Genomic DNA, 13,873 nt, shown 5'->3' with positions numbered 1-13,873 from the left:
CGCCTGGCCTGGAAGGAACATGGCAGCCCCATCCCCTAGGCCCCGTCCCCTCGGCCTTCACAAACGTGGCAGCCCCTGCCTCCCTCCCTCATGCGGGCTCCGGTCTGGACCACACTTGGCTTGTGCCCTCCCTTCCACGTCGGCAGCTGCCCCAGGCCCGTGCCCCCACGGGAGGGACCCTAGGATGGGGACTTTCAGAAGGTGTGGAGAGCTTTTCCAGAGGCCCAAGAGGACCATCCGTGGTGTCAGCGGGACCTGGTGCCTCCTCTCTGTGTGGATGGGACCAGGGGCCAAGCCAGGATCCCCTTCCCCACCCCCGCAAAGGTGGATTGCCAGCAAGGAGGGCTTCCTGGAGGAGGGGCAGACATTGGGCCCGAGGGCCTGGCAGGCAAGGGGAAGGGAGCCTGGCGGCCCAGGCGGGATGGGGGACCCTCCCGCCTGTTCCACCCACGTCTCCTCCTGCAGGTCTGACTTCCAAATGCCCAATTATGCCAAGTGCCTCGGATCGACCGGCGGGGCGCCGGCTCCGGGGCCGACCCGCCGTTGCCTCCCCCGCCTGCCCGCCCGGCTGCTCAGCTCATCCGATGGCCTTGTTAGGGCTAATTGCTCTGACATTTCAGCTCTGACGGCCCATGTGACAGGACATCTCGGACGTGCCTCCAGGCTGGGGGGAGGCGGGTGACTCCTTCCCTGCCTGTCCCCAGACGCAGGGGCCTGGGTGAGGCCGGCACTGGGGCTGGGCCCCTGTCCTCCGGGGGCTGGGCCGCCTTCAGGGGCTACGCTGCTGCCCCAGGCAGGAGGGCGGGGCACGGGCCTCAGTGGCCCCGGGTGGCCCGAGTGTCCCCCAGATCCTCATGGGGCGTGTGCGTGCCCGGGAAGGCCAGTGAGCAGCACACGGCACGGGTCCCAGCACCTGGCTCTGGACGGGGCCTCTCTAGAGATGCGGCCGCCCCGGACACGGCTGTGCACCTGTCCCAGGACGCAGGTGACGTCCCCTGACAAACCCTTCGTGCTGCTCTCGCCGTGGGAGCAAGCGACCTCCGATTACCGGGCAGCACGGAACCTCGGGCGGTGTGCACGGCTTGTCCTCGGTGGGGCCGCGGGCTGAGGACCCCCAGAAGAAACCCCCTCACACCCAGCCGTCCTGTGGTTTGGGGAGCAGAGGAAGGGCGGGGGTCCCCCAGGGGGCACGGCGGGGGCCCAGGGGAGCGGCACAAAGCTGAGGTTGAATGCCGCCTGCGCCGCCCTGCCCCGAGCCCGGCGCCCCGTCGATGCCCGCAGGCGGCGCCCTGTCCTTATGGTCTATGACGTCCTCTAGGGCCCAGGCGCAAAGAGGCCCCTCGAGACAGGCTGCGGTTACTCAGGGTGACGGGGGTGCTGCCCAGGGCCGTGAGCAGGGGCGGGGCCGGCCACCTCCCCGATTCAGCCCCAGAGCTGCGCCCCCACGTCCATGCTCCTGCCCTGCGCCCCCAGACCGGCTCCCACCCAGGGCCGCCTGCCCTCTCTGTGCCCACCTCCTCTGCCCTGTGCTCTGTCCCTGGGGCCTGGCAGGTGGTTTCCGTCCGCCCCTTACATTCCTCCCCTGTGGGCGGGGCGCTGGGGGCCAACACCACAGGGTCCTGGAAAGGACAGTATCTTGGGAGCTGGTTTTCTGGAGCTCGAGATGCTGCAGGACCAGAGAAATCCCTCCCCGGGGGCCTCAGTCTCCCCTCTGCAGAATGGGCCTACAGACTCTCCAACTGTCTGCCCGTGGGGACTACAGCTCACCTTCCGGGGGCTTGAGCCTGGGAGGCCCCGGATGCAGGGGGACCCGCGCTCCGGCCAGAGAACACGAGGTCCTGTCAGGAAAGAGGGGCCGGCCTGTGTGGACCTGGGGCGTGGAGGAGGGGCCCAGACCGGGTCCAGCCCTGGAGGGCACGTGTGTGGGACAGGCTTCCCAGGATGGACCGACCTGCACACGGACAGACAGACACCTAGTCAGGTGAAGCTGGAGGCCAGAGCAGGAAGCGCTCACCTTGGGAGGGTGTCCCCGGCCACCTGGCCCCGGGAGGGATGTGGAAAGCTTAGCCCCGCTCCTGCCCCCGGAGCTTCCGTGCAGGTCGGCGCTGGCTCAGGTAGGCGAAGGAATTAAAAAACAATATTTGTGTCAGCAGAAGACATTTGCCGAAAGGTTAAATCCACACTCAGCAAAGGTCCGCGCTCCTCTTGCGTGGTATTTAACCCCCTGCCTGCGCCCCCCTCGGCTGACGGACAGGCCTGGACCAGCATCACTAAAGGGTCCCTAGCAACCCACCCCAGAGGGGGCACATGCGAGCCTGGGGGGTCCTGGCAGCAGGGAGCCGGCCCAGCATTTCGGGAGGCCTGGATGCCAGCCGGGGACCCTGGGGGCTCAGGTGCCCTCGTGTCGGCCCCCCGGGGTGGGCCTGACTCCTGCCCTCACTGCGGGGGTCCCGAAGCCAACTTTCACCGCACACATCCATGCCCTGGAAAGACCTCCGCTGGGCCTGGAGCCCAGAGTCCAGGAGATGAGCCGGGGGTGGGCCGACCCCAGGTGCCAGGAGACGCGGTGGGCCACGCTGGGGGGTTCCTGCCCTCAGGGTGTTTGCAGAGCAGGGCGGGGAGGTTAACATCGGAGGCAAGGGAGTGAGGACATCGCAGGATGAGTGGTGGCTGGGCTGGGTTTTGTGGGATGCATAGGAGCTCACCAGGAGAGGAAGGGGTGAGTGTTTCAAACTGGGAATCACGGAGCACCGAGCCCTCCTGGAGCAGGAGGTGGGAATAGCCCTCGGGTGAGAAAGTCAGCAGGGGGCGGGAGCAGATGCTTCCCTTCGCTCTGACTGAGACCTCAGGCTGCTTCCGGAGAGCAATGGGGAGCCACAGAGAGTTGTGAAGCAAGGGAATGACAAGGTCAGACAGTGTTGGGAAGGGGCCAGGAGGGGAGGGCCCGCCTCTGTGGTGAAGAGTGGGCGGGTCCTGGAGCAGGGGTAGGGGGGTGGACTGCAGAGGTGAGGAGGGGAGTCTAGGAAGTATGTCTGTCTGGATTACGGGCCGGTGCCCTCTCTGGACGAGAGTGGCCGGGCAGTGGCCTCCGGGAGGGGGACCTCCTCTCTCTCCACCCTGCATTTCCAGTGCGGAGCCCATAATGCCCAGGGCACGAGGGAGGCTGCTGTCCCTGGTGCAATGGTGCAGGAGGCGCACGCCGGCCTGCCGCTGTTGGGGGTCCCTTCCTGTCCCCTGGTCTCCAGGACACTGGCACCCAGGACAGGGAGAAAGCAGGGGTGAAGCAGTGGGCCATGAGGGGGGGCTTCAGGCCAGGGGGGACAGGCCACAGAAACCATGGGACAATTGATACAGACTTCCCCTGCCCGGCCTCCCAGCCTCCTGACACTGGAGGGGTGGGCCTTTCTGGAACATTCCAGGTATCAGTGGCCGTGCCTGGGGATCTGGCCACAGGGACCTGGGACAAGGGACAGATAAGACTGCTGGTGGTATCTGATGGCAACATGCTGTGGGACCCTGTTGGGAAATTTGGCGAAGAATCTTCCGGAAAAGCAAAAGGCCTCCTGACATCCATCTGAGCTTTGAGTCTGGGTTTCGTGTCTTGGGGGTTTCTGGGCCACCTGCCACTGAGGCCCAGGGTTTTGTGTCACGTGCGCTCTTGGGGGGCCTGGAATAGCACCTCCTTGTGTACCAGCCAGTCCCCCCGCTTGGCGTGTGGAGCTGGGGGATCCCAGCTGTCCCCAGCCCCGCAGAGCCCGCCTGCCGGAGCCCAGATGATTCAGAGCAAGGGCCGCTGCCCTGCTGGGCGCCTGCGGCAGGGACGCAATTAGATTTAATGGGACAGAGCCCTTTCTCCTGCGGATCTTCGCTCCCGCCCACCGCCTCCCTCAGGCGGCAGGCAGCAGGAGGGGGCGCGGAGGTGGGAGGTGGGGGACCCACAGGGACCTTGACGTCAGCTCAGCCTATAAGAGGCCGCCCGGCAGAGGGCTGTGGAGGTGAGCCGGGGACGGACGCCGGCACCATGCCCACTCCCAGCACCGCCTCGCCGCAGGCCAAGGGCTTCCGCAGGGCCGTCTCTGAGCTGGACGCCAAGCAGGCCGAAGCCATGATGGTAAGAGGCCGGAGCGGGCCGGACGCGCAGGTGTGTCCCCCGAAGGCTGGCAGGGGCCCCGGACTCAGGGCGCATGCAACGCCATGGCCCCGGGCGTGGTGCGTGTGCCGCCGTGCCCAGGGCCCTGGTGGTGGCTCGTGGGGGAGGCACTGGGCAGACAGAGGTGCAGACCCTGGCTCAGAGCCCGAGGGCGGTCAGGCCTCCAGGACGACTTCCATCTGCCACATCACCTGTGGCCACACGTCTGTGCCCACATGTGACCTCCTGTCTTGAATCCCACCTCCCCTGCCCAGCGACCCTGGCCCCGCCCCTCCCCAGGCCACCCGGCTGGTCCCCAAGGCATCAGCCACCACCTGAGGCTGCCGTGTTCTGGAGGTCTGTGCTGGGCACTGTCACTGGACGGTCCTCCGGGACACTCTCGGCCCGAAGAGAGGTCATCAGTGTCCCTCAGCCTCCTCCCCGGACAAGCATTTCAAGTGGGCTTTTGTGTTTAGACCTTTAATGAAGATGTGCTTTGGGTTCTGGAAACGTGATTTGCAGGCAGCCCCCCCTCCCAGGTTCTCAGTGAAATGGCCTCTCCACCCAGGAGGCCCAGGCCCCACCCCCCAGCCCCCCTGCACCCTCACCACCACCATCCAAGACCCGAGGGTTCTAGAACCTTCCTGGAAGTCGGCTCCAAGAGATGAGCCCCAGACATGTAGCCCCTCCCCTGTTCAGGCCTGGGGGCTCTGGTCTTGGGGACAGGCTGTGGCCCCAGGCACCTGGGCCCAGATGAAGAGCCATGTGTCCCTGTGCCGTGGAGAAGGGCCAGGTGGGGACCCGGAGAGGTCCTTCCGAGGGGCCGGCGAGGGGGTTCCGCCCAGGAGCCGACAGCACCTGCCCTGCCCTCCCCGGCGCTCTGGCCGCTGTCCATCTCAGGGTCCTGAGTCACCCCTCCTGTCGCCTCATCCCATTGGGGCCTGGGGACAGAGGCAAGGCGGCGTGGGGGTGCCGTGGGCCCATCATCCCCCGCCCCCCACCCCCACACTGTGGCCCCTCATCTCCTGGCTGCCCCTCACTATCGGGTGGGGACCTGCTCTCGGTCCTCGACCCGCCTGGCCTGCGGGTCCCTCCCGAGTGCACAGCTTGCGGGCACCAGCGGGCCAGAGCCTGGGCGGGGGTGGCCCGAGGGCGGAGGGAGCTGGGCGCACTCTCTCCCCGTAGTCCCCGCGCTTCGGCCGGCGACAGAGCCTCATCGAGGATGCCCGCAAGGAGCGAGAGAAGGCAGAGGCCGTGTCAGCGGCCTCGGCGGAGCCCGGGGACCCCCTGGAGGCCGCGGTGCTCAAGGAGACCGATGGGAAGGCCATGCTGAACTTGATCTTCACCCTGCGGGGCGCCAAGACCTCCTCACTGTCCCGGGCCGTGAAGGCTTTTGAGGTGAGGGCGGTAGGTGTGGCTGGTGTGGGCCGGGCTGTTTGGGGGCGAACCCCGCTGCCCGGGCCACTGGGGGCAGGAGGGGAGGGGGTCCCAGGAACCCTGGGCCCTGCGGTGTGCTCCCCCAAGAGCTCTGGGGGGGGCCCACGGCCCTACGATGCCCCTCAAAACCTCGGGAACTGCCTGGGCCGGGCCCTGGCCACCCCCCCCACCCCTCACACGTGAGGAGAGTGGGTGGGGCTCCCAGCAGCGGCCCCCCCACCTCCTGCCCTGATGGGCTCCGGCTGACCTGACCACCGATTGCACCATTTGCTCTGGCCCCTGCAGGCCGGTCCGGCAGAAGGCCCCAAATGGTATTACAGCTGGACACCCCGCCATCTCCATCTCTCTCCATCTCTCTGTGTCTCCATCTCTCTCTCTCTCCATCTCTGGCTCTTTATCTCTGTCTCTCTCTCTGTTTCTCCATCTCTATCCCTCCCATTGTCTGTCATTCTCCCCACCTGTCTCTGTCTCTCTCCATCTCTATCTCCCTTGTTTCCTAAGACGTTTGAAGCCCAAATCCACCACCTGGAGACGCGGCCCGCCCAGAGGCCAAGGACAGGGGGCCCCCATCTCGAGTACTTTGTGCGCTGTGAGGTGCCCAGCGCTGACCTGCCCGCCCTGCTCAGCGCCGTGCGCCGGGTGGCTGAGGACGTGCGTGGCACCGGGGAGAGCAAGGGTGAGCTGGCTCTGCCGTCCTCAAGGCAGACCGTGACCTTGAGAGGGGGGCACAGGTGCAGCCCAGGGGCCCCTCCCTGCTGGCTCAGGCCTCCTGCCTGTCTGGCACCCCCGGGGAAGGCTGGGGAGGCTGTGTCCAGGGCGGGCCTGCCACTCACACTGGGCTGTGTCCCTTCTGTCCTCTGCAAAGTCCTCTGGTTCCCAAGGAAAGTTTCTGAGCTGGACAAGTGCCACCACTTGGTCACCAAGTTTGACCCTGACCTGGACTTGGATCACCCAGTGAGCCGCTGCCTCCCGGGGCCTCCCGTGTCTCCAAACGCATGGCCAGCAGGCTGGGCGTGGGCCCCAGGCTGCCCCTGGATGGGGCGTCTGCCTCCCGGCTCCTGGCAAAACCACCAAGGCCTGGCTGAGAGCAGCCCTCTGGCACCTGCCAGTGCCACGGCCATAGTGGGGCTGGCGGGCAGGGAGGGCTGCCGGGCAGGGAGGGGGCTGCTGGGGGGGGGGGTGCCATGGGCGGGGAGGGCTCGGGCGAGTTAGGGGATGGGCTGTGGGGGCAGGCTGGGAAAGGCAGGGCAGCAGGAGGGAGCGGGGCGGTGGCAGGGAGGGGGGACAGCCGGGGGGGGAGGGGCCTGGCCATGCAGGGAAGGGTGGCTGCGGCCCCTGAGCGCCTCCCCTCTGCGGGCAGGGCTTCTCGGACCAGGCCTACCGGCAGCGCCGGAAGCAGATTGCGGAGATAGCCTTCCAGTACAAGCAGTAAGGGCCCTCGGCCTCAGGGACCCAGACCCTGACCTGTAGCCTCACATCGCGGGGGAGAGGGCGTCTTTGTCACCAATACTGTCACTGTGGTCACTGGCATGCGTCCCCAAGCCTCATGGAAGGAAGCCAGGCAGCTGGCTGAGGCCACACGGTTGCTGGGCATTTAGCCCCAAGACCCCCTGACCTCCTCACACGCCCTCCCAGGGGCCCCTGACCTCCCCACACACCCTCTGGGGGTCCCCCCATACCTCCTCACACGCCCTCCCCGAGGGGGCCCCTGACCGCACACTCCTCTGCAGCGGTGACCCCATTCCCCGCGTGGAGTACACAGCCGAGGAGATTGGCACCTGGTAAGGCCCGGTGCCCATGCCCGGGAGTGGAGGGTGAGACCTGGTGCCCATGCCCGGGGTGGAGGGTAAGGCCCGGTGCCCATGCCCGGGGTGGAGGGTAAGGCCCAGTGCCCATGCCCGGGGTAGAGGGCAAGGAGAGCCAGGGGAGAAGCCCTGCGCCCCCACGTGTGAGGGCCAGGCGGGGGAAAGGGCTTTCCGAGACCCTGATTGTCGGTCTAGAAGGACAGGCTGGTGGTGGGCCAGGCTGCTGTCCCTTGGAAGCCCCCACCTCCCCGGGGCAGGGTCTCCAGGGTCCAGCGAGAGGCGTGCTGGGGGGCAGAGCAGAGTGAGGTGGGGCACAGCCAGGCCTGAGACCCCCCTCCGCAGGAAGGAGGTCTACACCACCCTCAAGGGCCTGTACGTGACCCACGCGTGCCGGGAGCACCTGGAGGCCTTCCAGCTGCTGGAGCAGTTCAGCGGGTACCGAGAGGACAGCATCCCTCAGCTGGAGGACGTGTCCCGCTTCCTGAGGGGTGGGCAGTGCGGCAGGGGCGCGGGGGAGGGGCGCCCACCCTCCCTGGCGCCCGGTGCCCTGACCGGCCGGCGTCCTTACAGAGCGGACAGGCTTCCAGCTGCGGCCCGTGGCCGGCCTGCTGTCCGCCCGGGACTTCCTGGCCAGCCTGGCCTTCCGTGTGTTCCAGTGCACCCAGTACATCCGGCACGCCTCCTCGCCCATGCACTCCCCTGAGCCGTGAGTGGGCCCCACCCCTGCCTCTCCGCTCGGGGCCAGCAGAGACGCGGGGCAGGAGCGGGCAGCCGGGCCCTCTCCCCACCCCCAGCGCCACCCCTCTCCCCACCCCCACAGGGACTGCTGCCATGAGCTACTGGGGCATGTGCCCATGCTGGCCGACCGCACTTTTGCTCAGTTCTCCCAGGTTTGTCCCTGAGGCGCCGGGGCAGGTTGGGGGGGGGGGTCCCGCTGCCATCCTGGATGGGGCTGGGCATTGCTGCCTGCCACCTAAGCCTCAGGGCCACGCCCCAGTCCCTCTGTGGGTGGATGGTACCCACTTGGGTCCCTGAGGCTCCAGGGAGACTGCATCACCCTGGAAGGGAGGGGCGGGTGGGCGGAGCCAGGCGTACTGGGACCAATTCTGGGAAAAGTCAAGAGGCCAGCCTGGTGCAGAGCCCACACTGGGCGGGGGGGCGGGGCAGAGTCCCATGGCCTATGCTGCCACCTGCTGGCTGCTTTCTGAAGAACAGCAGGAGCCATCTTCAGCCCTCAGATCCTGGGGGGCCCCTGCATCCCGGGAGGGCCCTCCTACAGTGGGAGGCCCTGCATGCCTATGGGGTCCCCCCATCTTGGGAGGGCCCCTGCGTGCCTGGAGGACCTTTGCATTTTGGGAAGGTCCCCCTTCCCAGGAGGCTCCCCAGATCCTGGGAGAGTCCCTGAATCCCCAGAGGGTCCTTGCGTCCCGGGTGGTGTCCATGGGCCCCTGGAGCGTTCCCGCCTCATGCTCTCCCCCCTCAGCCTCCTCTTCCCTCCGCAGGACATTGGGCTCGCATCCTTGGGGGCTTCCGACGAGGAGATTGAGAAGCTGTCCACGGTGGGTGCTTCCCTTGCAAGGCTTGGGGGGCTGTCACAGGTCGCCTGGGTTCGGGCCAGGGCCCCCCATCTAGGATGAGGCCCCCACTTTGGTGCAGGGAGTGTCACCTTTAGGCTGTGACCCCACCCCCCAGAACCTGGCTAGGCTCTGCCCGGGGTAGGGGGTAGTGCCCCAGGCCCGAGGGTAGGGGCGTGGCGGTGCGGGCAGCGGCTAGCCCTCCGCCACACTGCTCTGCCCCACCAGCTGTACTGGTTCACGGTGGAGTTCGGGCTGTGCAAGCAGAACGGGGAGCTGAAGGCCTATGGCGCTGGGCTGCTGTCCTCCTACGGGGAGCTCCTGGTGAGGCCCCTCCGCAGCCCCGGGGGGAGGTGGCCACACAGGGCCCGGGCTCGGCCTCCCGGGGGGCTGGAGCAAGAGGCCACCCCATCAGGGCCCAGAAGCTCGTCTCTGCCCTGCCCCGCCCACACGGCTCCCAGGCCTCCGGGGGCCCCCCCGGGGAGGAGGGTGCGGGCCGGGGTGGGGTCCTGTGACCCTGCGGCCCCCCCCCCAGCACTCTCTGTCTGAGGAGCCCGAGATCCGGGCCTTCGACCCGGACGCTGTGGCCGTACAGCCTTACCAGGACCAGACCTACCAGTCCGTCTACTTCGTGTCTGAGAGTTTCAGTGACGCCAAGGACAAGCTCAGGTGCACAGCCCCCCGCGGCGCGCCCCAGACCTGGCGAGCCTGCGGCAGGCCCGGCCAGTGGACCCATGCCACAGAGGGCACTGTGCACTCCCTTCCCGCAGTAGGAGCCCCAAAAAGTCCAGGGAGGGGAGACCCGCCAGGCTGGCGGCCAGGTCAAGTGCAGGAGTTAGGAGGCAGAGTGCAACCTTTGTAAGAAGGATGCAGGGGTTCTTTCCCACCTCTAAAAGCTGGGGCCCCGAGTGGGACAGAGGAGAGGGGCAGGGGCGGCTGGGGGCCAGCGTGGAAAGCCGAGGGGGCCTGGAGGGGGGCTGAGGGTGGTGACCAGTGGCATCTGGGCAAGGGGGCAAAGCCTGGGCTGCGTCCACTGGCTCATCCTGGGACAGGGCCTTGTTTCCAGTCAGGGGAAACTGAGGCCCAGGGAGGAGGGGAGGGCCGGATTCCACAAGCAAGCCTAGGGACAGATCTGGGGTTCTGCACAGCCCACGGCCTGGGGAAGGCCTCCTGGAGGAGGTGTGGGGAGGGATGGGGTGCCACAGAGACCTGCTTGGAGAAGGCCCGGCCCTTCCCTGACCCCCCCCTTGTAGCCTTCAGTCCCCCATCTTGTCTGAGCAGTTGGTCACAAGGAGATTTTGGGGTGCAGGCAGCTCTCGCCCTGCAGGGGTGAAGGAGGCCGCAGACTCCACCCCCATCTCCCCAGCGCCCCCTCCCGGCGTTCCCACCGGGTGACCGAGCGCCCGTGCCCACTGCCTTCCCCAGGAACTATGCCTCCCGCATCCAGCGCCCCTTCTCCGTGAAGTTTGACCCGTACACACTGGCCATCGACGTGCTGGACAGTCCCCGCGCCATCGGGCGCTCCCTGCAGGGCGTCCAGGACGAGCTGCACACCCTGGCCCATGCGCTGAGCGCCATCGGCTAGCGCCACGGGGAGACCCTCCTCCCGGCCCTGCCCCAGTGAGGGCCGGGGCCCCCTGGGCAGCCCAGAGCCCGCTGGAGCCCGTCCCTGCTGGAGGGCGCCCCGCTGTCCCGCCCTACCGCTTCCAGCTCGGCCCGCCCGGGCCGCTGCCCGCTGCCCGCTCACACCCTCAATAAAGGAAACAGCCGTCCTGGCCTCCGCGTCTGAGTGTGGGGCTCGGGTGCCGACACTGTGCAGGGTGGGGGGCCCTCGCACCCTGCTTCCAGCCTTGCTCTGAGGCTTCTCCTCGGTCCTCCTCCTCCTCCTCCTCCGAGGCCTCAGCACGCAGCCCAGGCCGGGCAGGAGACCCCTCTGCGCCCGGGTGCCCCGCTCGCCCCAGAGCACCAGCCTGAGCTGAGCCCCCAGCGGCACCAGAGGGCTGAGGGGGTCCCACCTTCGCTGTGTCACCTCCGCACGGTGGCGGCATGGGGGCGGGGGCGGGGGGGTCCCTGGGGTGGGGGGCAGGGCTCATAGCTCTGGAGCTGGGGGTGCATTCTCCAAGGCAGACCTGTGCCCGTGTGAGCAGGTGCAGGAGCGGGCCCTGAGCCGCCCCACCCCCACAGAACAGGGCCCGGGAATCGTCCCCAGGAAGTGTGTGCTGACGGGGCGCTCGGCTGGGGTGGCTCCAGATGACCTCTCTGGGCCTGCGTCCCTGCATGGTGCCCGGGGCTGGACTCTGAGCTCTGCGAGGTGCCCCTCCGCTCACTCGAGGGGCCCGGACATGGCCCTACGGCTAGGACCCCCAGCATTCCCCAGGGCTGGCCCTGCCCAGGGTGCCCCCCCCACCCCTTCCCCTGGCCCTTGGAGAGAGCAGCCTGGGGGCTTCTGGGGAGATGCCAGCCAGTCCCCCAGGCCTTGCCCACTCCTGACAGCCACTCACCACCACGCACCCCCAGGCCCCTGGCTTTAAGCTCTTAGGATGTGAATCCTGGCAAACTCCTACTCACATGTCAAAGCCCTCGAGGCAAAGCCCCCTTCCGCAGCCCTCCTTGGGGTCTGTCCTTCCACCATCGTCTGTGCCCAGGTCTCCCTTACCCCAGTGGGGCCATTTCTGACAGCCGTGAGCCCGGGGGAAGGGCTGAGGGCTGGCCCTGGCCCCCTCTGGCCCTACTGTCCCCGGGGCACCAGCCCCAGCCAGCCTCCTGTCCTACATGGTCCTCTCAAGAGACCCCCAGACCTTCCCTGCAGTGTGGCGGCCCCAGGGGTCAGAGCACACACTGCCTGGCATGACTGGGCAGAGGCGGCGGCGGGCAAGGCGCCCATGAGAGCTGGCCTCCAGCCCGTACCAAGTCCCGCATCGTGGGGGTGGTGGGCGTGGGAGGGCTGAGCTCGGAGCGGGCAGGCCAGCTCCGGCCTGGTCCCAGGCTGCCCTGGGGGCGCACGGCAGGACTTCCTGGGCCGGGGTCTCAGTGTTTCACAGGCTGGAGACTGGGGTCCATGCTGGGGGTTGGAGGGGCAGGGGCCCCCACCCCTCCTGTCCCCTTGGTCTGAGGCAAGAGGAGGGGGCAGATGGGCAGGGTCCACAGACTCTGGTGCCAGAGAGAATTACCTGTGGCAGAGGGAGGGGAGAGGGTCCTGGCCTCCCTCCTGGTCCTGTGGGGGAGGGCGCCTGGGGAGCACACCGGGACCCAAACCGTGTAGCAGCCAAGGGCGCTGACGGTCTGAAAGGGGTCAGCAGGGGGGAGATGAGCAGGGGCTTCAGAAACTGGGGCAGGCACCCAGCGGGTACATGGGTGGGTCACGTGGCCCCTGTGTCCACATGGCGGCTGGTCCCCAAGCTCAGCCCTGGGGAGTTGGGGGGTCTCAGCGTGCTGGGGTGGGGGTAGGGCGTGAGCGGGGAGGGGGCTCCCATGCAGGGTCCAGGCAGAAGCCCCCTCCCCGGAGCCCCGGCTCCCCTGGACTAATGTGGAAAATGTGGCTCAGGCGCGGCCTGGGGGGCCCTGCGCCTGTGGAGATGCCCGGCCCAGCTGTGTGGCCATCAGGCCCCTCGTTAAGACTCTAATGACCTCGTGGCTCCGCGAGGTGCTGACGCCCCAGGAGCCGCTCTGCGGACCCCGTGCGGGGAAATGATCCAGAAACTGCAGCCTCAGCCCGAGGCCATCTGCCGCCCCCACTGGGGGCCCTGACGGGCCAGGTGCCGGGGTTGGGAGCTATAAAGCCAGCAGGGCCCCGCAGCCCGCAGCCCCCCGGGACCGCCTGCACCCGGACACGGACGGCAAGCAGGTCTGTCCCCTTGGGCTCCTCGTCAGCCCGAGGCTGCCCTGCTGACACGCGGGCTCTGGAGCCGGCGGTGGGGACGAGAGCTCCTAGCACAGGGCATCTGGGGCGGGTGAGCCCAGGGTGGGGGGCCCGGGTGGGGCTCCTGCCCCTCGCCGGCCCCAACGCCGCCTGTCCCCCAGGTCACTGTCCCCCGCCATGGCCCTGTGGACGCGCCTCCTGCCCCTGCTGGCCCTGCTGGCCCTCTGGGCGCCGGCCCCGGCCCGAGGCTTCGTCAACCAGCACCTGTGCGGCTCCCACCTGGTGGAGGCGCTGTACCTGGTGTGCGGGGAGCGGGGCTTCTTCTACACGCCCAAGGCCCGCCGGGAGGCGGGGGACCTCCAGGGTGAGCCCCGCCGGCCCGTGCACCCCGCCCCGGCTTCCCACCTCTCCCTCAGTCACACCCCGAAAGGTCAGGGTCCGGGCCCTCCCCCCCGGGCACTGACTGGGGAGCGCGCCCCATGCCAGGCACTGGGCGCCCCGCTTCCCTGGGGTGGGCGGGGGGCGCGGTCTCTCCCTGAGCGGCTGACTGCTGGCTCCTCCACAGTGAGGGACGTGGAGCTGGGGGCGGCCCCCGGCGCGGGCGGCCTGCAGCCCTCGGCCCTGGAGGGGCCCCTGCAGAAGCGGGGCATCGTGGACCAGTGCTGCACCAGCATCTGCTCCCTCTACCAGCTGGAGAACTACTGCAACTAGGGGGCGGCCGGCGGGCGGGCACAGTGCCTGCTGCGGGCACCGGCGCCCGGAGCCGGCCGCTCCTGCCCCCCCAGGGACCCAATAAACCCTGTGAACGAGCCCTGGTCGTGCTGTGTATGTGACATGGGGACTGAGGTGCGGGCCGGGGGCCGTGGGGGCCCCTCCAGGGACCCCTGTGTTCTCTCCACACGGGTGCCTCCAAGCTTTCCCCGAGTTCACTGCCCATGGACAAGGTCCGGTCTGCCCGCTGCCCTGGGCACCCTCTGGCCCCTGGGTGCTTCAGTACAGGAGAGAACAGAGCGCTGAGGGCGCTGGGGGCGCTGGGGGCGCTGGGGCCGCTGGGCGCTGGGGGCTGGGG

General features: G+C 68.5%; 2 protein-coding genes across 2 annotated transcripts; both read left to right on the top strand.

Moving 5' to 3' along the window:
• The first annotated feature begins 3,983 nt into the window (after window positions 1–3,983).
• Window positions 3,984–10,722, top strand: TH (tyrosine hydroxylase). Its single transcript, XM_029915349.1, has 13 exons — window positions 3,984–4,111; window positions 5,315–5,527; window positions 6,068–6,242; window positions 6,432–6,520; window positions 6,927–6,994; window positions 7,297–7,347; window positions 7,714–7,859; window positions 7,942–8,077; window positions 8,192–8,261; window positions 8,874–8,930; window positions 9,174–9,269; window positions 9,481–9,614; window positions 10,371–10,722. Exons 1-13 carry the CDS (start codon window positions 4,022–4,024, stop codon window positions 10,528–10,530), a joined length of 1,485 nt encoding a protein of 494 aa, XP_029771209.1. The 5' UTR covers window positions 3,984–4,021; the 3' UTR covers window positions 10,531–10,722.
• A 1,965-nt stretch (window positions 10,723–12,687) lies between these two features.
• On the top strand, window positions 12,688–13,615 carry INS (insulin). The gene is made up of 3 exons (XM_029914685.1): window positions 12,688–12,789; window positions 12,966–13,168; window positions 13,370–13,615. The coding sequence occupies exons 2-3, from the start codon at window positions 12,982–12,984 to the stop codon at window positions 13,513–13,515; spliced, it is 333 nt and encodes a 110-aa protein (XP_029770545.1). The 5' UTR covers window positions 12,688–12,789; window positions 12,966–12,981; the 3' UTR covers window positions 13,516–13,615.
• Window positions 13,616–13,873: the final 258 nt, after the last annotated feature.

This window comes from Suricata suricatta, chromosome 11 (genome assembly GCF_006229205.1).
Source record: "Suricata suricatta isolate VVHF042 chromosome 11, meerkat_22Aug2017_6uvM2_HiC, whole genome shotgun sequence".
NCBI classification, from domain to species: Eukaryota; Metazoa; Chordata; class Mammalia; order Carnivora; family Herpestidae; genus Suricata; species Suricata suricatta.
This window is presented reverse-complemented; position numbering and strand designations above follow the sequence as displayed.

Excerpts from the sequence above, each read along its gene's own strand:
- INS (XM_029914685.1), top strand. The coding sequence starts at position 12,982 with ATGGCCCTGTGGACGCGCCTCCTGCCCCTGCTGGCCCTGCTGGCCCTC. Across the intron at positions 13,169-13,369 it reads GGAGGCGGGGGACCTCCAGG|TGAGGGACGTGGAGCTGGGG; the intron begins GTGAGCCCCGCC and ends GCTCCTCCACAG.
- TH (XM_029915349.1), top strand. The coding sequence starts at position 4,022 with ATGCCCACTCCCAGCACCGCCTCGCCGCAGGCCAAGGGCTTCCGCAGG. Across the intron at positions 8,262-8,873 it reads CTTTTGCTCAGTTCTCCCAG|GACATTGGGCTCGCATCCTT; the intron begins GTTTGTCCCTGA and ends TTCCCTCCGCAG. Across the intron at positions 8,931-9,173 it reads AGATTGAGAAGCTGTCCACG|CTGTACTGGTTCACGGTGGA; the intron begins GTGGGTGCTTCC and ends CTGCCCCACCAG.